This window comes from Anguilla anguilla, chromosome 6 (assembly GCF_013347855.1).
Source record: "Anguilla anguilla isolate fAngAng1 chromosome 6, fAngAng1.pri, whole genome shotgun sequence".
Lineage (NCBI taxonomy): Eukaryota > Metazoa > Chordata > Actinopteri > Anguilliformes > Anguillidae > Anguilla > Anguilla anguilla.
The window spans coordinates 53966339-53990440 of record NC_049206.1 but is presented as its reverse complement, the minus strand read 5'-3'; the positions used below and the strand labels follow the sequence as shown (position 1 = coordinate 53990440).

At 44.1% G+C, this 24102-nt stretch overlaps 1 protein-coding gene across 2 annotated transcripts; it reads right to left on the bottom strand.

Moving 5' to 3' along the window:
• Positions 1-352: 352 nt before the first annotated feature.
• Positions 353-20938, bottom strand: stum (stum, mechanosensory transduction mediator homolog). 2 transcript variants are annotated; one of them, XM_035420614.1, is made up of 4 exons: positions 20599-20938; positions 6686-6865; positions 3096-3104; positions 353-1408 (listed from the first exon to the last, which is right to left on the bottom strand). In XM_035420614.1, the coding sequence occupies exons 1-4, from the start codon at positions 20765-20767 to the stop codon at positions 1374-1376; spliced, it is 393 nt and encodes a 130-aa protein (XP_035276505.1). In that variant the 5' UTR covers positions 20768-20938; the 3' UTR covers positions 353-1373. The 2 variants fall into 2 exon arrangements, with proteins under 2 accessions (XP_035276505.1, XP_035276506.1); XM_035420615.1 differs by lacking the exon at positions 3096-3104.
• Between the last annotated feature and the right edge of the window lie 3164 nt (positions 20939-24102).

Genomic DNA, 24102 nt, shown 5'->3' with positions numbered 1-24102 from the left:
CAGCAGCCTCCAAACCAAGTTCTAATGGATATTTTAATTTTCCTTGTTTGTCAGCCAGATGGCTTAATTTTTTAAGTCCACTGTTGGGGTGCAGCCTGTTTTCTCATTCTGAATATTTTCCAGCTCTTTCATCTCTGTAGCTCTCCAGCGCAACCATCACCGACTGATACGGAATACAGCATAATATTTTTAATGAACAGCTGAGAGATTCCATTAAAATGAAAATATGTATGCAGATATGAGCAAATACATATCCGCAGATGCCTTCCCTGGTTCCAACTGAGGGGAATACAAGTGAGAAATGCTCTGTGATAAATGAACGCCAGTAAAAAAAAAAAAAAATTTTTTTAAATTTAAAAAATCACAATTCACATTTCAACCATTCTCTTCTTGACTGCGTGTTTTTCACCCTCCCGGCTAAGAAACAAAAGTCCAGCCGCCTTTCAAATGACCCAGCTTGTTTTCTGCCCACGGTATTCAGCTCTCATTGTAACTTCAATAAAGCAAAACTCACTCCCATACCAATTACGTTTATTTCATCCCATGAGTACACATTGACTTTGTGGAAATGGACAGTATCTATGGCAACTGGCCCAGCGAAATTCGATAAACAGTACATTGAGGTTTATGATAATGATGCTTCGCCAAAACAACAACCAATAAATAGTGATGCAAAAGTCATAAAAGATAATCGGCCTGTGTGGTTGTCTCTGTGTGGTTGAGTGTTTACAGATCACAGACTCAGCTGGGTAAGTGGAAATTTAATAACCATGCAGAATATGTATATAAAAACAAGTTCATCTCCACGTAAAATAAGGCTTGACATCGAGTAATAAACCTTCAGGGAAGGACAACAGACACCGTGCCGTACCACCAAATCCAGCTAGTGAAAACTTCAAAACCCATCTGTACAGCCAAAAAAAAAAAAAAAAGATAAGAAAAATCATAATAAAACTACACTTTTTAATATTTGTCATTAAAAATCTGTTAACACTGAATTTACCCCTGACAGGATGGAAATGTCAATAACACACGGCACACACGGTTGTCACGGTGGTTTTTTTCTTTCCCACAGATTTTGCTTTTTTTTTTGTTTTCTTTATTTACAGCGCGTGGAGAAACTTCATCCCCTCCTTTCCGAAGGATCTTCGTACTCACTCTGAGCCGTGAAGTACAAGGCATCCGGGGGATTGGGTGGTGGGCTGGGGTGGGGGCGGAGTCTGGAATAGGAGCCCGCCCCCCCTGGGAGTGATGGTGAAGGCGTGTCTGTGCTTCCGGGCCCCATGCCGGGGGCGGGGCGGGGCGGGGCGGGGCTGTTGCCGGGAGACCAGTATACGACTGTACATTCTCGCGTTCAGATTGGCCGCGGAGCCTCACAGCTGCTGGGGAATGCCCTGATCCCTGTAGCCTGCACACAGAGGGGGGAGGGGCCAGAGGCGTGAGGTCACCGATGACGCCATTATCAACCATGACCGGAAGCAGCATCAGAGTGTCAGTCATGGGTGTATAGAATAAATTTGCACAGTAAAATATCCAGTGTTGATTCGACTCCTACAAAGTACATGCAAGTCCAGTTGGGACCACATGTACTCTGTAAGAGTCAACTTAACACTGAACATTTTACTGGGTGAACTGGGATGGGAGATGGCAGACCAGACAGGAGACAGAGACTGTGATCGCAGATTGTGGGTGGAACCTCCAATTTTTGGGTGTACCAATCAAAAACTGGGCGGGTCTAGGACATTGGGCATGACCACCTCGGTACGTTTGTGTGTCCACTAAACTGAGCTTGAGCCAATGAGCTTTCACCACATGTATGAGGAATTTAAGTGTGGCAAAGTGTAAGATTTCCTGTCACACAATTCCTCTACGTCAGGGGGTGTTTTCCAGGCCTGGAAGGCCAGTGTTTATGCGGGTTTGTGTTTCCACCAAATACACTGACTAAATGAGCTAATTGGCTATATACACCAACACTGGTTCACTTGTGGATTAGATCAAAGTAATACATTTCATAGAGGGACACAAGAACAGTCTTGCTCTACGTCCTCAGTATCTGCACAGCCCACACAGGGGCTCTTGACAAATGGCAGGCCTATAAAGTTTTCTCTGAAATAATATGGGCTATTTATCCATGTAATGAATACATTAACAAGCGAACAGAATCTGTCCAGGCATTTACAGGTCATCTTGTCAGCCGGTATCCTGTGAAACCTAAAACCTTGAATTTTGTCGTAGCTCAACATTTACATCCATATGGATGTAAATGCCCTCACATTAAAGCTGACAGTCCGCATTTTAACCACACATGCATTGCTTTATTTTAAATCCAATGTACTTGGAAGGCAGAGCCAAAACAGAAATTGTGTCACTGTCGCAAATACGCAATGCACTGTGTATACGCAATCTTCTGTGTGTCTTAATCGTTACACACACACAGGTCCTACATCCACCCACTTTTTTTTCAGTTTCTGAGATCACAGTGACAAATGGGGAGTCAGCGCTCAACTGTGCAGTGAACTGGAAAGAATGCTTCACACAAGTTCTGGGTGCTAAAATCACACTGCATTCAGAATGCACATTCTCAGCAGCGCACATGCTGTAACTCGGTCAGCAAGCAGTCTTCAAGGTACCCCTTAAAAAAAGCGGGCGATTCATTCCACTGTGTTGTTACAAGCAGTAAATGCTGTTGGTGCCACTTTGGAATTCCTGCATTAACAGACATGCAGACACGGTGACTGGGATGCACACGTGCCGTGCATTAAATATAGCTTGTGCGTATTTGATATCCATGTACATGTGTGTGCTCATGCATATGCGTGTGCAAATATGAACGGATAGACAGATACGGAGACGGAGAGTTAGAGACAGACGACACGTGGAAGAGCGGAGCGTCGCAGAAGAATGGATCGTGTCACCGCAGGGTGACTGATGTCGACGAATCAAAAGGGAGAAAAAAAGGAGGACAAACACACAGGGAAGTGGCGGGAGGCGCATTAGTGGACGGTCTGAACTAAAAGCAGCGGTGAGCCGTGCGCTGGAGCAAGGCGTGCGGATCAAAGACAGACGAGGGGAGGACCACGCTGATCAACACCTACCTTCGGAAACTGGGGCCAACGAAGAGATGTAGCACAAAAAAACAAAGAAGAAGAAGAAATTTGACAATTAACACAGGAACACAGAGATTAATTGAAAACAGGAAGCAGAAAAACAGTGCCCTGGCCGATGGCCGCCCACCCGTAACTCATTCTTTTGTGCGCTCGGAAGACCAGAGCCGACAAACTTCAATGGCGATAAATGCAATTATTCAAAAGGTCTCCATTCATGAGAAAAAGAGACTTTGATAATAAAAAAAAGAAAAAGAAAAAAGAAATGCCAGGACCGACCGCGCAGATAAGGTATGACTCATTCGTGTTTGAAACCACCAAGAAATACGGTGGTATAGAAATGTTCCCTCCAGAACAAAGAAGAGTCACAGTTATGCTGACGAAGACGTCACTCACGTCCGTGGTCACGTCATCGCCTCATAAAACAATGACATTTTTCCAAGTCAGGTGTTATGACGATGTAAAGGTGAAGACAGATGAAAATGTTGCTCATACATGAAGATAAATGAGCTTCGCTAACAGGGCTTGACATGAACATTTTGGCTCACCAGCCACTGTGGCTAGTGGTTTTCCAAAATCCCCTACCACCTTTTTTTATTTGAACAGAAACTATTATAGCTATCCAACCTGAGTAAACTCTGAAATCATGAAAGCGACTCAAATCATGTACGTCCATCTATCAAGGTTTATGCTCCTTCACCCAGCCGTTGTTGTTTTCTGTGTTCAGTGTGGAAATCATTTAAGATTCTGTGTTTTCCCAACCGCAGAATCTCCACTGGTGTGGAGTGTCACTAAATGAAAAGTGGAAAGCCATAATGAGTATAGGCAGTATGCAGAGCCATGTTCGACAGTGGTTCAATTTCGGCCAAGTTCTCCTTCTCATCAATTATACTCCCAGCTCAACTGCGGAGGCAAGACACGAGCGAACTGGATGGGCCAAAAGGACAAGCACACAGTGTACACCCAGTGCTCATGGGAGTTGTAGGATCATGTAGTATCACCTCAGACTGACTTGATTAGTTCAGATGCCTTTTGTAAACTACACAGACTTCTTTTTCTTTCTATAGGAAATGCTACGAAAAGGTCACCCGCCAAAGTAGCTGGTAAGACTGACAGAGTTACACGCCACAGCTGAATTCTACCCACATTCGGCGAGTGGCGGGTACAAATGTCAAGCTCTGTTCGCTAATATGTCTTAGATAGCACTTTCCTTTGCGTACTTCGGAATGATTATTAGTAATGAAAAATGTTACATGTCATACAGTATATATGTGTTATATCTCTGATAGTGTTATATATATAGCCTACACTGTATAGACATAATACATGCATGCCACACATCCACACACACACACACACACAAACACACACAACTACAGTAAATGACGGTGAAATCAGAGAGATGTATTAAATGAGGATGAAGGTGACACTTTGGGACTCAACACCTGTCATCCCCACAATTTCCCAGCTTCCTATTTCATATCCTTCCATTTTGTGTGACTCCAGCTACCCAAAGATACACAAGCTAAAGTCAAACTAACTGAACATCTGTCGTTTAATTCGGCACTGCTGCAGCTCAATATCTGGCCAGTAAAACCATTTGACATTGAGTCAGAACATAATTTAGTATGACAGATGCCGGAATATGACTGGACTCACTCACCCAGTAAATAGCTTCTGTAAACAACTTCATTAAATCCTTTTCAACATTTTTCCAAATACCTCCTCTCCCAGTCTGTCTCTACTGAGACTAAAGAGACTGATTTTCTGGTTTCCATAATTTAAATACAGTATCTGAAACTAATGTTGCTGCCAGAGTTTGATTGCAGTCCTGGATGCCATCTGTGACATTGTTGAATAATTACAGCCATTGTCAATGAAAAAGTTTAACACATGAACTGCTTATAAAGTAAAGGATTTTTTATCATAAAAACATTTTTCCAACTGGTATTTTGGTATTATGGGCTTTCACTGCAAAATACTGCATGGAATATCATTATTTTATGCTAAACTGGGACTATACCACGCCTGATTAAGACATTGTATAAAATCAATATATTACAGTAAAATACTTGCATACTTCTGGATTCTTTTTCAAATATTCTTTAACTATTTTAGCAACTTTCAACTGCTGTGGAACGACATAAAAAAAATCCTCCTCCTAGCACTGAGCTCTGGGGGACTTCACTTCCCACAATACCCTGGTTAAGCCCCATCTCTTGCTGCCCTTTGTATTTTATAAGCCAATTTTGAATCCACTTTAGCAAAACTAATTCAATTAGCTTTCTATTGGATAAGGAGTCACACATATGGTACCCTGTCCATTTCTTTTTGAAAATTCTGAATACGGTTTATACCACAAGTGCAGTTGGAATCGACATGTTGACTATCTCTCATATACACAGGAAATATAAACAACACTGCCCATTTCATACACATACAGAGAGACATCCCACCCCTCAACTCTCTGCAGCGTATACAGGGCTGTCGGAAAGACACAAGCAGATAATTTAGAGGGAAAACTGAGTTGCCAACAGGGGAGGCAGAGAATTAAATATACTTATTCTGAAACCTGCTTTTACGGCAATTGTTCTGAATCAGCTTTTTTCTCTCTCCAAGATTCACAAGCTTGCAAATTTAATAAGGGTCAGTCAGTTGCAGCTGTCTCCTTTCATATTTAATTAAGTGTAATGTGGTAACATTAACTTTGCACGTCACATTAAAAAAAATTGTTGTACCGAAGAGATTTGCTTGTACCCTGTCATCTTAATTATTACAGAGAAATCACAGCTCAGCTCCTCCCTTGAAACCAACGTTTTTTTTAGTTTTTGTTTTTTAGATACAATTAAGGGTTTTTTTCTACAAAACACACAAAGGCAGGATCTCTACAATAAACTAGACTCCAAGCAAAAAAAGAATATTCAATTAAACCACTAATCCAATCTCATGCAAAAATTGAGCATTGCTTTGTTCTGGATTTGGTGTTCCCCTGTAGCAACTGATGTTATCATAATTCAAACCACACAAAGGAAAGCTAAATACCGGATTCACATAAGTAATAGGCAATACAAGCCAAATATGTCACCAAACACTATCATCCAGTGGCCATCATCCATAATCATAAAGATTAGCACCCTAAATATGGGAATGTTTTCATATTTACCATATTTCATATTTTTATAACAGCTGATACATTTACTTACAATATTATTTTTTTTAAAAACCATTAAACATGTAATACCTACAATAAATCTGGTTTTCATAACATGGGTTGCCATAATATGAAAACTCCTTTTTGTGCCTAGGTTTGAGCAGGGGTGTAACACAAAATTCTGGACATGGAGTCTCTGTGGGCCCCCTTCCCCTTTTTAATCCAGGCCTTTTGAGGACCCCCCACCACCCTCCACCCCTCTCCTTGCCTGAACCCCTGGCACTCAGTTCCACTATTCCCCCCACACTGTGACCCCCCTGGCTTGAGCATGTTGAGAACACAGCAGGATTGCAAGGACATTCCAGGGAGGCTTTTAGAACGCGGCCGCTTACAGAAGAGGGCGCGGAACGGCGTAAGAAGCGCTACTCACTGGCCAGAATGACCATGTCCATCCCCCAGAATATGCTCATGATCCAGCCCACCATGACGATGGCGGTGAGGATCTGGATGAAGGCGGCCGCCATGTTCAGCCAGAACACGCAGCACACGTGGCGGTCCGGCAGGTCCGTCCGCGCCCCGCACAGCACCGTGAAGGCCGAGACGAAGGTACCTGCGGAGAGGGCGACAGGCAAACACACACACACACACGCCCACACAGTCAGTGATCTAAGCAAAGGAACAGACAAACACCGCGTACACACAGTCAGCGATCCAATCAACACAATAAACACACACACACGTGCGCACAGTCAGTGATCCAAGAAAAGGAACAGTCAAACCCCACGCAGACACAGTCAGTGATCCAATCAACGGAACAAATACACACACACGACCACACAGTCAGTGATCCAATCAATGGAACAAACACACACAAACACACGTACACACAGTCAGTGATCCAAGGAAAGGAACAGTCAAACACTGCGCACACAGAGTCAGTGATCCAATCAACACAATAAACACACAAACACACGTACACACAGTCAGTGATCCAATCAACACAATAAACACACAAACACACGTACACACAGTCAGTGATCCAAGGAAAGGAACAAACACACACAAACACACGTACACACAGTCAGTGATCCAAGGAAAGGAACAGTCAAACACTGCGCACATAGAGTCAGTTATCCAATCAAGGGGAAGGACCTGCTCCACAGGATCAGCTCTACACAGTAATTAATATTCTCCCGTTCTCCCTATTCTCTTCAGCTCTACACTCACAAATATATGCCTGTATGCAATTAAGTATTCCTTTTGCATCCATGCATGTATGTATGTTATATACATGAATGCACACAATTATAGGCTATATTGTGCATGTATATGCTGTATATATAGACTAGAAGAAGTCACAGACACTTGAAAACAGACACCAGGGAGAGCATTTAGAAACTGCTTGGCTAAACACAAGCCAAGCGAAATATGGCCATTCAAGCCATAGTTAAGAATGATTTTCCCCCTCAGGATAAACCAAATGAAAAAGTAAAGCATCTGGCCTACGTGGTTACATCGAGCTGCACAAATATGTAATCTGTCATATAGGCTATATGCAATGCAAGCTGTCCAGGACAGAGGAGATTGTTAGTCTAACAAATTATGCATAAACACGGCTTGTACAGCAGTAGCACGTCTTACAAAAGTAAACATGTGCGGACAGAGAGCAGCCAAACTCAGAGGAGTTTTAGAGCAACATTTCCTCTTCCACTGACTCCCCTGTTCCGAGGGAAAGGGGCCTCAGCTGCGGGGTCTCAATACCCTGTGAGGCCCCTTTGGTTCTGGGACTGCCTCAGAAAGAAACAGTCCAAGAAACAAGAATCGGTACCACACGACACAAAGAGAGAATACGGCTGACACACCAACAGCCAAAGTTCACGGTGTCTGCCTGTGGGTATCCCAGTCAAAACCCAAGTCCAGGAGAAGAATCTTTACCGCGTGACACAAACTGCTGTAGGTTTGACGCGCGGAGACTGAGAGCACCCGCTGAAGCTTACAGCCGAGGTTCGCGGCGTCTGCCTGTGGGAATCCAAGTCAAACTCCCAACCCTTTTCAAAATGCGCCTCCACAGTGCCTGACAGAACTGGGCCAGATTTCCTCATTATTCGCCTTTCACAGACTGAAATTAATCTGGCTCTTTAGAGACGCCATTTTGGCTCTTTATTGCCAGCCCGGGGAGTAGGCCCACGCCGTGGGTCTAGATTGTTGGACCACATCCAAAAAAATACAGACAAAACACAGCATCAAGAATCTGAAGTGACTAAAGACCTGCTTAGTCTAGGCTAATTAAAATATATGTGCCGTAGTGCGCTGCACAATATCTTCTGTACTACATGTATGACATATGTGATGAACTGCAATCTCCATTAGCTCCTTAATCACGTCAGCCATTATGCTAAATGTGATTAGAAATATAGGCCTACAACAATGGCCTTTTGCCTGCATTTTCTATAGTTTGTGAATGTGCACAGATTGATTAACTCACAGATCCATTACCTCCTTATGATTCATTAATGGAAAACACAAATGACAATGACTGTAATCAACTTTAGTGAACAGCCTGTCCAGACTGTCAGTAATATATCACAGTTAAATTCCAAAAACAATAACTTAACTCATAGATTCAATTACCCCTTAAGATTCATTAATGGAAAACACAAAAGGCATGACTGTAATCTACTCTAGTGAACAGCCTAGCCAGACTGTCAGTAATATATCACATTCCAAAAACAAGAACACAGGAAGTTTACAGATAAAAATATATTTAAAAAAAGCTCTAGGTTTATTTTTGATTTTTCCATGAGACCATACTAATAAATTAGTACATAAAAAAAGAGTAATAATTTTCACATTGACAAAAATCAGACAGCCTCTTCAACGTCAGGCAGTTTGGCCAAGAATAGCCATTCCTTATTTGGCGGATACACTTGACAGCAGTCAACAGGCAGCTGAAAGCCAATCTTTGTGTTTATTGGTCAAATGCCAGCCACTTCCTGTTGAGCTGACTAATTCAGCATTGCCAAAAGCAGTGCAATTTCACATGACAAAAAGCCCATCAACCACGCACGCTGTCCTGTCTACCCCAAAATCAAAACAGTGGTGGATCATGGGTCACGGGGTCATGTACACACACCCCTGCACATCCTGGGAGGCGGGCAGGACTTCAGCCAAAAAGTATAAATCTTACCCTTCCGCAGTCGCGGCCTCCAAATCCCCAGTCATAAAGTATACGGAGAACAAACGGCAGGATTATCAGCTGGGAGATTCAGCCGGTCTCTGCAAGTAAGCTTTCTTAGCGTATCGATTTCAGAAGCTCATTAAATCGCTTTGCTGCGGTCGAGAGATCAAGTGTGACGAGCGGCCGTCGGTTGGGACCCGCTGCGGTTCCCACCGTAATAAAGGCCCCGTCCCGCCCCTTTTCACGACTCGACCGCGCGCGCTCTCGTTAAACCGCCGCCCCAGGGTCTGTTCTCGTATCACTGCGGGCACGATCGGCCCGTCCCACCGCGCTGGAGTGTTAATCCGGTGCCGTCTCACCTACTACCGACCGTAATTACGAGGCTCTAAATCAACCGTCGGCCAATTTTGTGTGGGCGGGCCCTCTGCCCCGGAGGCGTCTCGCCCCGACGCCGAACGGCCCTCTGGGGAGGCGCGATGTGTCCGCAGCCCGCAAGATAAAAACGAGCGAATTACACAGCACGGGGCCGCGCCCCCCCGTAAATCAAACGCGGTGCCTATGGCCCCCGTGTTTACGCTGAGAACGCCTGCGCCTTCTCCTCAGCAGCGTATCTCCAGCGAGACCATTTACGACAGGGCTAAAAAAAAAAAAAAACCGAGTCTAGCTTGTGGGGTGGGGGGGGGGGGGGAGGAAAACCCTACAGGAACACCGAGCGTTTCAGGCGGGGAAAGGCGATCTGACCCCGCCCTCGGCCCAAACGCACTCCACCAGGCATCGGCGGGGACGTCTGTCCCAGCGCTGTTTTCGACCTCGCCTCAGGCCACAAAGGGACCTCTCCTCACAGCCCTTCACTAAAATCTGGTGCCATTAGGCACACAACGGCAATAGGGAGGGCAAGAGGGGCGGGCCCTCTCCGACTGACCCCCCGCTCGCGTCCGCATTTATTGGCTCGCGCCCGACCTTTGCGGGTCAAAGGTCGCGTGCTAAGAGGACTCTGATTACAGCGCGTCGGCTGTCCTCGGCGAACCGGGCGTTGCCGTGGCGCCGTGACACAAAGCTGCCAACGAGCTGCGCAGCTGCCTCTCTCCGCCCCGGTCCGACCGGGTTCCCGGGCGGGGGCGAGCGTCTCCACGGCGCCCGAAAGCCCCGCGGAGAGTTTCCGCCGAGCCGCGCTTCGTTGCGGCGCCATCGACGCCGCGCGACCAATAAACGGACGCCGAGCTCCACCAACCGCCGTCCCGCAAATAATTACACGCTCCGCCAGAGTGAGAGACAACGGGGTTTGGCAAATGTCAGCCTCCTCCTGCATTACTCTCAGGATAACTGTAATTTACTGAAGCGTCCACACTCACTGTCCCCTGAAAAAAGGAGGTTAATTACCCCGTTTTATTCTCTTTTTTTTGAGAATGGAGAGCACGCTCGCGGCTGGATTGCTTCACCGTCTGCGCACTGCGTGTGAACAGTGGAACGGCTCATTGCACACATGCTTGGAAACACTTGTAAGCCAATAAGTGGGCTCTCCTTCTGAGGTTTCGGCGAAAACGCACAATTGCGCGCTACAGTTTTCCCCACTCTGAAAAATGTGACCAGAATTCTAACTCAAGAGACCGTGGTGACAAAGACCAAAATACAAGGCGAAGTCAGGCTATTTACAGGAGTTGAACATGACCACTTAATTATTTGGACTTGGCTATTTTTCTTTTTGATACGAGCAACATTATCAGCAGCATGTACTGTCAGTGGAAAATGGTGTTCAAATGCTTCATGGGATGGGAGCGTGAATGAATGCTTTCAAGCACTCCATCCCTTCAAATGGTTGTTCGAATGTCATGTCGATCTAAAGCACTTGAAGCTCAACCCTGGATTACCAGCAACTATTCTAACAGCCAATTTACCAAACCTAGCTGCAATGGACCAATGGGACAGCCAGAGCCCTGCTAGGAAACTGTTTCCAGATCAATCTGTGCCTCATCCTCAGACTGGAAAGCCTGATCCTGAAAATACCAACTGAGCCACCATGTACCTCATCACTGGGTGTGGGAGAGCCACGCTACCCACAGACAACAGCCACAATTCAGAGCGTCCTGACCAATTACGATAGACAGCCCAAAACAGCAGGCTATGACATCACAGCTGGCCATGGACCCACAACTGTTTTCAACAAATCATTGAACAAATTGCAAAATTCTAAGTCAAGAACAACTACCCTCCCAACACAACTTCCTCATTATACAGAGAACCCTGACAGCAAGTCTTCTGTGGAATAAGCAGCATGTTTTACATCTCTGTGCGTACCGATATAGACGTTGCAAACTAGCTGGCACAGTACCGTCTCCCATGCTGAAATAACAGAACTGGATCCAAACCGCGGAGCAGAGACCGTCCTGGGACAACTGGAGAGAGCGAGACCAAAATAGCAAAAGTTCCTCCGCTGAACTTCTCGGTCTCTAAACATATCCCAGCTCACCACTCGAGACGGGTCGCAGATTTTCGACATTACCCCGCTGCCCCCGTCTCCCGTATCACTTGCGAGGGTCTCCGCAGCAGATACACACATAATCAATCATCGAGGCCCCGCCCCTCTCTGACGCAGGGAACAGGGCGGCGGTTATATAACTGTGCTCCTTCTGCGAGGGCTACGCTAATACGTGCGTGCTAACTGGGACCGTGAATGGCATTTGTTTATTACAGGCGGCTCGGAGCAGGCAGGATGATGATGAGAGAAACGCAAGACATGAAAAACCTCTAATCAAATGATGATCCTCATATCGTCCCCGTGAGCCGCTCCCCCCCCCCCCCTCCCCACGCCCCCCCCCTGTACAAAATAATGTCTGGGCCCGACAGATTGATCTCTGAAGGAGACGTCGGGAGACCAGCCGGGGGAGGGAGAGAGAGAGAGAGAGAGAGAGAGAGAGAGAGAGAGAGAGAGAGAGAGAGAGAGGCCTTGATGTTGGACAGGCATTGTCGAGCACTGCCGTTCTGCTTTGGGAAAAACAGCCTGGCACTCAACCATAAATTGAATCGTTTTTTTTACCAAATATGGTAAACTTCAATTTGTGACATTAAAAAAAGGGGCAAATGCCAAAGGACAAAAAAAACAGCAGCAGCTCTTTAGACAAACAGGCCAGGATTCTTTGACAAATGGAGCTTAGAGAGGCGTGCACGCAGCCACTGTACTGTTTCTGTACTGTTACACCACGCATGCAACTGCACTGGTTTGGAAGGTTGAAACGTCACTACCAGTGTCTGGTTTTCGTTTGCCGACAGGACTGTGCTGAATGTTACTACGCGAGGACCACGCTGGGTTATTCTTCAGAAATGGCACGTCCAGCTTCTGGGTGGCTCGTATGAGCTCCACGGTCTCGGACGGAATCCAGACCGCGCCAGCGCCGACTGCGGCAGGCAGCTCCATAGGGCGATGCGGGATCGGCGATTGCGTCGCCCAGGGCATGAGAGGGTTCAGTCGGTTAGGGGACTACGTTTCATTGTTCTCCAATGGCCCCCGCTGGTCGACCGGGAGCCCGTGGACTGCAGGTTAAAACCACGTCTGAAAGATCTTCCTCCGACTCCACTCTACGCGAGCTTAGCAGTACGCAGTGTGAAAAGCAGTAGCTGGTGACAGCACATGTTTCGCAGGAGAACCATAGTCTACGCTCTCCCAACCAGGCAGTGGATCATGCAAGAACGTGGCTTGGGTTGCAGATAACTGGATATCCCAAATTAGGATAGTAATTCAACACGTTCAGCCCCATGTTAGGCACCAAATTAAGATAAGTAAATAAATAAATTATAATTCATAAATAAAAAAATGCCTCAGCCAGGTTTAAGAGTAATGGATCTGCAGAATAAGCAGTGCAAGATGAACCACTTTTATTGATTAGATAAAGCTTGAACGTCCCTTAAATCTACCATGGAACCCGATACGGTCAGTGACAGAAGCATTTGTACAAACAAGCCGTAAGTTTTCAAAGCACAGAACTCTCCAGCCAATGAAGATTGCACATACTACATTTTAAAACCTCAAATTGCTTTCATAAAACAGACTGTAAGTCCTTGAAATTAATTAACTAAATTATTACAGTCTAATAATTCTAAAAACTAGAATTATTCCAGCACCTTCCGTTTATCCCTCAAATTATGTCCGAGAAGAGTGAAGAGTGTTGCCTTCATAAAAAATAATATATACAATTTAGAGGACATAAATAAGAACAGGTGGCTTTAACTGGGGTCAAATAGCCCCATTAAATTAATCTGACCTTGGAGCGACGCAGACCTGTGAGGGGGACAGACATGGAGAGATTAAGCAGGATGTACAGTCATCTGGACGGGATCGAGCGTTGGAGCGAGCGGGGAGAGAGAGAAGGGATGTCTCAGAGCGGGGAGAGAGAGGAGGGATGTCTCAGAGCGGGGAGAGAGAGGAGGGATGTCTCAGAGCGGGGAGAGAGAGGAGGGATGTCTCAGAGCGGGGAGAGAGAGGAGGGATGTCTCAGAGCGGGGAGAGAGAGGAGGGATGTCTCAGAGCGGGGAGAGAGAGGAGGGATGTCTCAGAGCGGGGAGAGAGAGGAGGGATGTCTCAGAGCGGGGAGAGAGAGGAGGGATGTCTCAGAGCGGGGAGAGAGAGGAGGGATGTCTCAGAGCACTTAAGACACGGTGAATCATGACGCCAGTCAGGGGAGAAGGGACGCACGCTAAAAACCGGCTTCCAGCTCGCCAAAAGGGCGACACTGAGGCGCGTTCGCTTTTCTCTGTAACCCGTGCTGAGAAGCAGCCTGTGGTGGCCCCCTCAGGTCACCCGTGTTCAGACAAAGGTTCTGCAAAGTGATGTCATAAGCACATCAGTGCAAGGTGACCTCAACAGCATCCCCCACAGCTTTGAGTTTGAACTTCCCCCTGAAAGCAAATCCAATTTTTTTTCCCCCATCACACACAATGAAAACACATTTGAGGACCATTCTGAGCTGCTTTTACTGAATAAACAAACAGAACCAATGATAATTTTGTTGAAAAATGAATATGCTTCACACTTTTCCCAACAAAACACCAATGGATTATTCTGCAGAGTACACATTAATGTGTGTTAATGTTCCCCACAGCCCACACTGTGTAAGATTGATCGTTTTTCAATGGAAGTCATTACTTGACACACTACATTTTCCTCTTTCCCAGTAATGGAATGGATACCCAGTCCAAAAACGATTAATACATTTTGCTGTAAATAAAATGGCTTCATTTCTTCAAATGCTTCAGACTGCTTCTCACTCTAAGAAATTGAACAATGTCATAAAAGGCACTACATTATTAACACAATTCATTATTTTCTTTGACAGATGCCCCTTATCCTGGGTGACACAGCTTTAATTAATCTACTTGGGAATGGAACCTGCAACCTCTGGCCAAAACGCAGGTGACCCAAACATCTAGCCCTTACTGCTTTGCTGTGACGTCAAATCAACTCATTGCTTTGCTGACAGTAACCAGGTCGTGAGTCGGGGCTCAGTTGATATGTAGTGCCCAATCATGGAGGGCCGAGAGTATGCAGGTTTTCATTTCAACCAATCACTACACCTGCTGATTTCCCTAATTAACATATCTTCAACCAGAGAGGAAGGGACTAATTAGTGAAAGCAGCAGGTGAAGTGATTGGTTGGGATGAAAACCTGCATACTCTCAGCCCTCCGTGGCCCTCCATGATTGGGCACCACTGATCTAGAGTTAGTGAACCCCAGAGCCCCTCCATTTAACATCAAAGTAAATATGGGAGCAGCAGTGACTGGCCACAGTGACTGTTTACTCAGCCTCTGTGTTCTTTGGACATGGCAGCACACTGTGTTACTTCAGCTGTTCAGCACGTCCAGTGAGCAGCTGTTCAAGGCTAATTAGCTAGCGACTGTGTTCAATCATCAGTTTTCACAATGTTTCTGAAAGTTAACCTGCTACTGATTCCTGCTGGCTGCCAGCAATTAAGAAAATAATCCAAGGGATTTAACAAACAAAAAAGTTAGGATACAGGCCTTGGCAAGCAGTTCAGAGCATCAGGACAGGTGAACAAAGACGAATGGAGCTCTTTCATGTCACTTAAGGAAGAAATACAGATCAAATACCCGGTAGAAAGGCCATGGCATCGGTTATTGATAAAGTAAATCATGGTGTCATCGGAGTCAGTGCATGTATCCCCGCTGTGGAGGAAGTCTATTTCAGTCATGTCCTATCAAGGTCAGTGGGAGGTATGTCTCCCCCATGCATGTGCATGGGAGCCCCATGTTTTTCGCTCACTAACATCTGTGCTGCAAACTGTGCCACAGCGCAGAGCTTACAGGGTATTACATCACTCCGCACACAGTGTACTGCACATTTCACCCCTCCGCTGCTTCAACTGAGCAATTAACGCCATCCCCCACCAGTGCCCGCGCTGTACACAAGCGGCTATCATCAAGCTTTGAATCATTTCAGGGCTGTACAACGTCCAGGGCTCCAACTGAAAGACACTTCATGTGAGGCTACCATCAAGTCTGAATCATTTCATCGTGCTGTACAGTGCCCAGGTCTCTAACTGGAAGAAACATCATGGGAGGCTATCTTCAAGTTTGAATCATTTCAGTGCTGTACAGTACCCAGGTCACCACCTGAAAGACACTTCATGTGAGGTTACCATCAAGTTTGAATCATTGCAGTGCTGTACAGTGCCCAGGTCTCTAACTGAAAGACACTTCAAAGCCTGAAAGGATTTCAGCTCAACAGAGGCAACGCAGGCCGAGCCCAGAAAGACCAGGGCGCCTACGGCCTTTTTTTCCCCCCCAGGCACTTAGCAACCTGAATGTAATGACCATCTTCAACAAAGCAATTTGGCTCCTCTCCTTAGCTCTGTGTTTGATAGAGGGTTGGGGAAAACTGCTGGGTTAGTACCCTCCAGAACTGCCGTCGAGTAGCGTCGCAATAAAAAGATTTGTCCCGAGTGGTTACTCACTGGGAAACCAATAAAACACAACATGATATAATGAGACTACGATTCGTAAAAACACAACAGCTGGGAAATGTAGTACCTGTGTCTTAGGTTTTGATGAGAAATTTAGCTCAGGAAAGCTAAAACCATTAACCCTTTAAGGTGTACCATCACAAATATCTGATTAGAATGTTGTTAACTGACGCAACAATCACTTTTTTGTAATTGAAAGCAACTGAGTTCTTGAAGATGGTCTTAGAATTTTGGAAAAAGATTCTAAAAAACCAACTCTTCAAAGGGTTAATACCTTTATTCAGGTCTTCTTCTGCTCAGAGATAAAAGAAGACCGAAGAATGATAGGAGTAAGAACTGATTTTCTAAGCAATAGATCGAAATAAACCAGGTTAATATGATGGTAATTTTCAGGTCCTAAGCGGATACCATCTTGTTCCGCTTGTCATCTTAGACAACTGCAACAATAAAGAAGGGAAATAATGGCTCTGAAACGAGCATTCTGGAATCATCTGCTGCCATGGAAACTGCTCAAGCACAACTGAAAGTAGGGTGAACCACAAAAGGCTCATGAAGCCGTCAGAGAACCTTCTGATATAGAAATCCGCCACAGATCCACTTTGATCTGTCCTGGGGGGCGAGGTGGGGGAGGGCTGTACAGAAACTCCCATTTGGCTTTTACTGGGTCTGGTAGTCGTTGCCTGGCTGTTTCCAACAGGAGCAGACTAAATGATATCTTATGTGCCGAGACCCACTGCCGACTCCCAACACACCATGCCTCCTGGCCCACTGTGAGCGTTGGATCTGCGAGCACACTGCCTCTTGGTCTCAGGTTATACTGGGAGAGCAATAACAATGGCCTTCTCCATTTGTAAAAAAAGATATTTTCCGACTACACACCTGTTGCTTAGTTTACAACATCCCACTAATGCATTGTCCTCCATGGAGTATAATAGTATAATAGTATTGGCAAAACAAAATAAAATGACAAGGATAAATCATTTTAAAAAGAAGACTGAAGATGTTTTCATTTCTAAACAGTTTTGCACTTAAGTATCAAGGCTGGAACATAAGTGCTTTGGGTAAAATGCACGTCTTTTATTGTTCTCTGCTCGACAAACAGTGAGCCTTTTTTAATGGTCAGTTAAATATTTTGAAATATTCACTCACGGTCTCCGACAAGCTACAAGGTTCTCTTCAAAACCTCGGCAACCGCAGCTGCTTACATTAATAACAGCCGCAGCAATAAACCTTGATCTCTGCTGAAACATAAAAAATATCACCAAACAGAGAGGCTGAACGCCAACCCATTCACGGTCCTATTAAACAGACAAGGATCACAAAGGATGAAAACTAACATGCCACCTACCATCACCTTTAATACCGCACTTTTGTCTATGCAAAACCTGACCCACATAAAACGAGGTTCTCTAATGAAGAGCAGACTTCTGTGCGCTTATAAGACACCAACTTTGCCTTGCACCAATTTATTTCCTGTGGAAAGTGAGAAAGACAATGGTGCCAACAAGTTTCGTCTCTGTAGTAAAACATTCAGAGCTTGTTAATTTAATTTCACTGCTGCTTTATTTAGGTATATAGCAACACACTTGTCAACAACAGGTATGGTATCATCATGAGGGTGACAAGATTGCAGGCAGAGTTGTATAAATGCACAGCACGCCTACTGTCCTGTGTCTTCCCACCTGAGTGGATTTGAAAACAAGGTCAAACAAAACACAAGCTTGTTAGAAACATTGACTAATATCCATGTTCTAAGTTCATAGAGCCTGCTAATGAATTATAGCGGCTGCTGGTGCTATTTTTTTGTGTGAATTTCCCAATTGATCCCAGATGCAGATTTTTTTGTCAGCGATCTATGGTAGAGGAATGCCATTTAAGGAAGGAAATAATTAGAACCATCACATGGCATATATCTAAATAATTTCTTACATTTCTACCCTCTCATCTGTTTACATCATACAAACATATTAGTGCATTTTTTTTTATTTTATCATGGTGCTGTACGTCTGTCACTAGATGTGATGCATCTGTTATTCTTCAATGGACTGTCAGATGTGTAGCTCCTGGACTGGGAGATACCAGGATAGGCTGATGGATTGCCCCCTGGGGTTTGGAAAAATCTAGCTCCCCAAAAGTCACAGGCTTGACGCCTGGAGCCGTCACAGCCATCATTAAGTGATAAGCGATCCCGTGATGCCAGCTGGCTGTATCTTTTAACCATAATGCATAATGCAAGTGGCCAACCGCCAATAAATGACCACCCAGTCACACCGTCACACGCAATGTGCTGCCCCGGTTGACAACATAATCCACACGTCTTACTCAGTCACACAAAAATATCCGTTTACCTAGAACGCCAAAGGAAAAATGGACTCATGTTAGCCACAAGGTAGACTCTCGGAGGGAGTGATCTCTAACACTGTCATAGCTGAACATAGAAAACGAACATCTACACATCGCACACGTATTGTATGCAACGTGAAAGCGCTTCACGCGAGAATAACGATAAAATATGCAAAAGAGAAACGCGACAAGACTTTCCAGCACGACACCTTGCGCGAGCCTATGAAAGGAACATCGAACATCCAGGTTTGCTTTATGAGCTCCCTTGGGGACGCGCTTTTCGGGGCTCATTAGGCAAGCGGGTGGAGGGAGATCAATGCTTTGCCGGTGCCTTGTACAATATTACATGCAGAACAAGAAAAAAAAAACACTAGAGATAGGCTACTACTGGCCCCCGTCGCCATCTGATATCTGTACTCGAGGCGGTCGCGTCGGTGGAGAGTAGATACCCTTTGGGAATTCCCTTGAGAGAACAGTATAACGTCGGCACGTGACAATTAGGAACCAAGAAGGAAGGAGGAATGTGGAAATGGGGGGAAGGGGGGAGGGGGTGGCATAAATACATACAAAAACCGAAAGAAAATCCAAAACTGGTCCAATTACTGTGCATGGTGCCGGGGGCATGGAGTCAAATTCTAGATCTAGAGTGACACTCTGATGTCAGTGGAGGAGAGACTGTACAACATGACCAAAGCAGAGCAGGTGAAGGTTGTTTGTAATTACAACGGAGATAAAAGTGCTGCCTACTTGCTGCTTGTATAAGCGGTTCAACGATTGTCGCTTACATTAGGTTGATAAAAAAAATCAAATATAACTGGTGGAAAATAGCCTACAAAACTTGCCAAAGATAATCCCGTTTTTATATTTATATAACACCACAGACAATCCTGCCATAGACAAAAAAAAAAACCCATATATATATTGTATATGGCTTATGTAGACTACCCGTTTCAACGTGGTTACAGAGAAACCAAAGATCGGATCCCATTAGCCTATAAAATATATTATAGTATAAAAAACGTGTAATTGGGGAGAAGTCATATGGGCTAAACTCAATCTTACAATTAAATATTTATATTGAACAAATAAATAGGTGTTTCCAATATAGGCTACTGAAAATGCCATAAAAATATAAAAATACCTCCTGCATATACTCAAAAACAAAGACCCAAAACAAAGAGAAATTGGATCAGCGTGCCTTTTGCTACGCGCTCAGTTGCGGTCCCCAAACGGACGTGCGGGCTTAATGTCATTTTATCGGAATCAGAGAGAATGAGCAAGTGCAAAGGGGCTTTAGGAGAGGGAAGCCACCTGGTTCTCATGGATTTAGCCAGTGCGCTCCTTGCTTTCGAGGGGGAGTAAAGTTTAAGAGCGGTGTTGCGCAACTATATCTGCTCTCCATCGAGTGCAAAATAATTCATTTAGTTGCACACACAGCTTCTCTTGTGTTGAACTGAAAACCACACCCGTTGTGTGCAAAGAAGCCCGACTACTGCCTGACTACTGCCTTAACGGTCCTTTCAGTAGGCAGTCCCTACCCTCAGAATAGCTTCTCACGATGTTACCAATGGACTCATGCCAGTGAAATGAGAAGAAAAAAAAATGTATACAAAACATGTTACATTCACACAGAAGTAGACATGGCAGTCTGTTAATTAAAAGTGCAGTTCTTTCTAAAGAAATATAGTAAACGTAACGAGTTTGCATGCAGATATAGACATAGATTGTTTTTCCGATAGCTAGTTTACTAAGTAGCTTATGCAGAGAATGGGGTGCATGCATAACTGTCAGGGCTAGAAACATGTGCGCGCAAAGCATTCAGGAAACAGTTTATCAAAAACTAACTCACCTAATCCAGGTATGAATGTGTTGAGAAACAGGCAAATTACTGCTACCGGAAAAGGCATGTAAGGGATGGCTGCACGTAAAGGTCCTTTCTTCTCCCGCACTTGGACCACAACTCCGCTGGTTGAGGAAGGCACTCCTTTCTCGTTCATCTCTGTATCTTTCTGGTCCATCTTCACAGAGGGGAAAATATTGCAATTTCCCCCTTCACGACTTGTTGAGGTGAATCCTGTAAACTACAACCGACGACAGCTTCCGCTCAACAGACGCTGTCCAACTGCGCGAATTGGACTAGCTATGCATGCACGCGCACCGTCTCCTCCTTTGCTCAGATTTACTAGCGGCCAGCGGACTTTTAATTTTGCGGGATGGATTTAAAGCGACAGTATCCTGCTGCGCTGACATGTTAAAAAGCTTCATTTTGACCGAAAAGTACGTTTGTTGTTTATCTTTCTTCAATGTTTAATAATGAAAAAAGAAGTGTTATTCATCTTTACATGAAGCTTGGACTGGCAATTTGTGTGATGAAGCATGGTAAAGCGGACTTATTTTAATATTTCATGGTAAGGTATGAGTATATGTCATCGCAATTATGAATATGAAGGTGGCCCCAAACCATAAAACTCGCCTAAAGTTCAAGTATATCTAATGTATCTGTTTAACCACATTACACAATATGCAGCCCAGATCAAATGGTTGATTTCAAGCATCCAGGGCCAGTCACACAAAACCAACAGCGTTGAAATGTCTATTTTATCTAACATTATCTAAAAAAATAAATAAATAAAAAACATTGTACCGTATGTTTTGTTAATGAGGGTTACAGTTGATTTATTCACAATCAATGACAAAGACAATAAGCGTTTGGCAGAATCCGATCAATATCAATTTTGGAGAATGACCATGCTTGCTATGTAGGCTACTCGCATCCCTGGTAATCTCGCTGAAATTAATTTAGTGGTCAAATGTTAGTATGGTTCGCAATTCACATCGAGAGCCATTGGCTTACGCTACTGAACGCTCCTGCACAATATACTTTACTGTAGTTCATGTCCTTGCATGTATGAGCACACGTAAAAGTAAAACGGTGAACTGTTGCTCAGCGGCAAGAATTTAAGCCAATTCCCAGAGCAACACCATGCCGCCGTGCCGTTCCCGCTTCTTAAAAAAACCCGTTACCGCACATTAGGTTTTGATCCATTCCAAATGTTTTTTTTGGCAGTGAATATAATTAGGTATTCATTGGTTGGTTAATATTTATATTTCTTACCACTGACTGTTCATCTCCATTAAAAATATATAGGCTACTACGAGGGCAAAAACGACAGAGACACAGAGGTGTACAATTATTTGCCACAATTGGGCCGACCTGAATGCCAGGCAAATACATAACTAATCTCCATCCTTACTATTTTATTTTCATCTTCCTGCTGAAGACATCTAAATATCAGATATCAGGGTGGTCGTTTCATTTGGACATGCTTGGCATTTTCATAGAACCGTTGTTCTAAGAGTCTGCTCAGCAAGAATACAATAATGGTGGAGTATGATCTATATATCTACGTGTGATACAAAATAGCTTATAATATCGTGTCTGTCTTTAACTATGATAATTGGTACAGTGATTGTAATTTGAGAATATCCTATAGGCATTTGAAATAAATGGCTAACTACACTGCGTTTATTATTCACAATTATTATTATTATTATTCTGAACTGTTGTTTGAGAATCCGACAACTGTGTATCATGCAAAAGTCTGCAATTGCTTTAAAAGCACTGTCACAAACATCTACATCCAAATAATTGGAAATGAATAGCGGCTGGGGAGATACTTAGACTATGGTGGCACTTGAATGTGTATTCTTTAAAAGACACAATATGAACTCACAAAACTGTAGATTTAATTCGCCTCAATGAAGAGTGGGAACATGCAATCGCCGCTGCCCAATAAATATTCATCAGTCTGACCCCCAAAAGATTAAGTCACTCTTTATCACCACCAGGTCGCTTAGCAACGGTGAGTAGGGCCTAATGGAACTGATTAATGTGCGCTGTTTTTTTTTTTTTTTTTTTTTTTTTTGTACGTGTGTGTGTTATAGATATATTTTCATATCAGATATGTGGGATTTCCACAGATTCAATTAGTTGAATGTGTTTATCTTTAAAATTCATTTTGAAAACGCAACGTTTTTATTTAATTGTTGATATTTCACAGTCTGATATTGGGGAAGGTAGCCTGATACTGAAATTGTATAGAACATTTTAGAGATTAAGAATATAAGTGTTGACATGTCTAACATGATTCACAATAATTATATTTCATGCAGTTGGATACGTGGGTGTTCTAATGTGAGATCAAATTGGATTTTTGACATTAGATTCCTTTAGAAAAGTGTTTCTCTCTCTGTTCTGTACTGTATGTATATATTTGCTTAGTATATATGATTGGATACATGTGATTTTCAAATAAATTATTTTTTAATTTACTGCTATATTTCACAATGTAGTAGTAGTACTGAATGGCATTACTGCATCATGTTTCCTTGGAAACTGATGAACATTTATATCAACCCATGGAAGATTTTTGTGTGCCCATGTGGTGTGTGTCTACAGTTATTTAAAAACCAGTGCTTCAGAACACACTATAAAGACAATGACAGTGTCTCCCTACTTGGCCTGCCAGGTTGGGCATTCATTTTAGCTGTCCTCAGCTGGATCATTCCCCCCATATAATTTCAGCAAGAGCTGTAGAGGTTGTGCTTATGATGAAATTGCGTATTGGAAAATTGCAGCAAAATGTCTCTCCAGTCTAACGTTTCAGGTTGACTGGGAAAGTCAAAGAACGACGGTTACGATCTGTGCTTTGAGCATTTGGCACTAATGCAAGCAATTTGATTTAATTTAAATTGCTATCTTTTATAACAGTGTCGTATAAATTGTTTAATAAAATATTAAATGATACCGAGGCGGTTGTGAAACCGACGAGCTGATTATGGAGAGACCACAGATGTTTCATATGTGCTTTATCTATGCTTCATCAACCTCAGTAATGCTCCTGACACCGTAAAACTGTGAAGCCCTCCGGAATGTTCTTCACACTGGCCTACCAGACATGCTAGTGTGCGTCACTTGTACATTCCACTGAAACCCTGGATAAGGGCATCCTCACACGTGGTAAGACCTCCGCTGACTGTAACTTCACCTCTGGTAAGAGAGGGGACCATGTGCTCGCTCTAGATCTCTCTGTTCTCTCCTGTTTCTGCAATGAAGCCAGTCCAGCAGGTCCATTAGTAACCCCGGGGGGGACACGGAACATCATGGCTGATCCTCTTGATCCTCTTTGTGATATTTTCCCTAAATGAGGGGAAACTGCTGACTGAGAGAGCTGAATCTCTATGGGAAACGTAAGCAGCAGCCATTCCGATGGCCGTTTGATCCGAGGAGATGAAACTAAAGACGCTTACTTCGAGAGTGACTGTGGGATGGGCAGCCGGTACGGACAAGGGC

Bases quoted from the DNA above. Each gene is read 5' to 3' on its own strand.
- stum (XM_035420614.1), bottom strand. From the start codon at position 20,767: ATGGACCAGAAAGATACAGAGATGAACGAGAAAGGAGTGCCTTCCTCA. The intron at 6,866-20,598 runs GTGAGTTAGTTT...CCCTCTCCGCAG, and splicing joins CACATTCATACCTGGATTAG to GTACCTTCGTCTCGGCCTTC.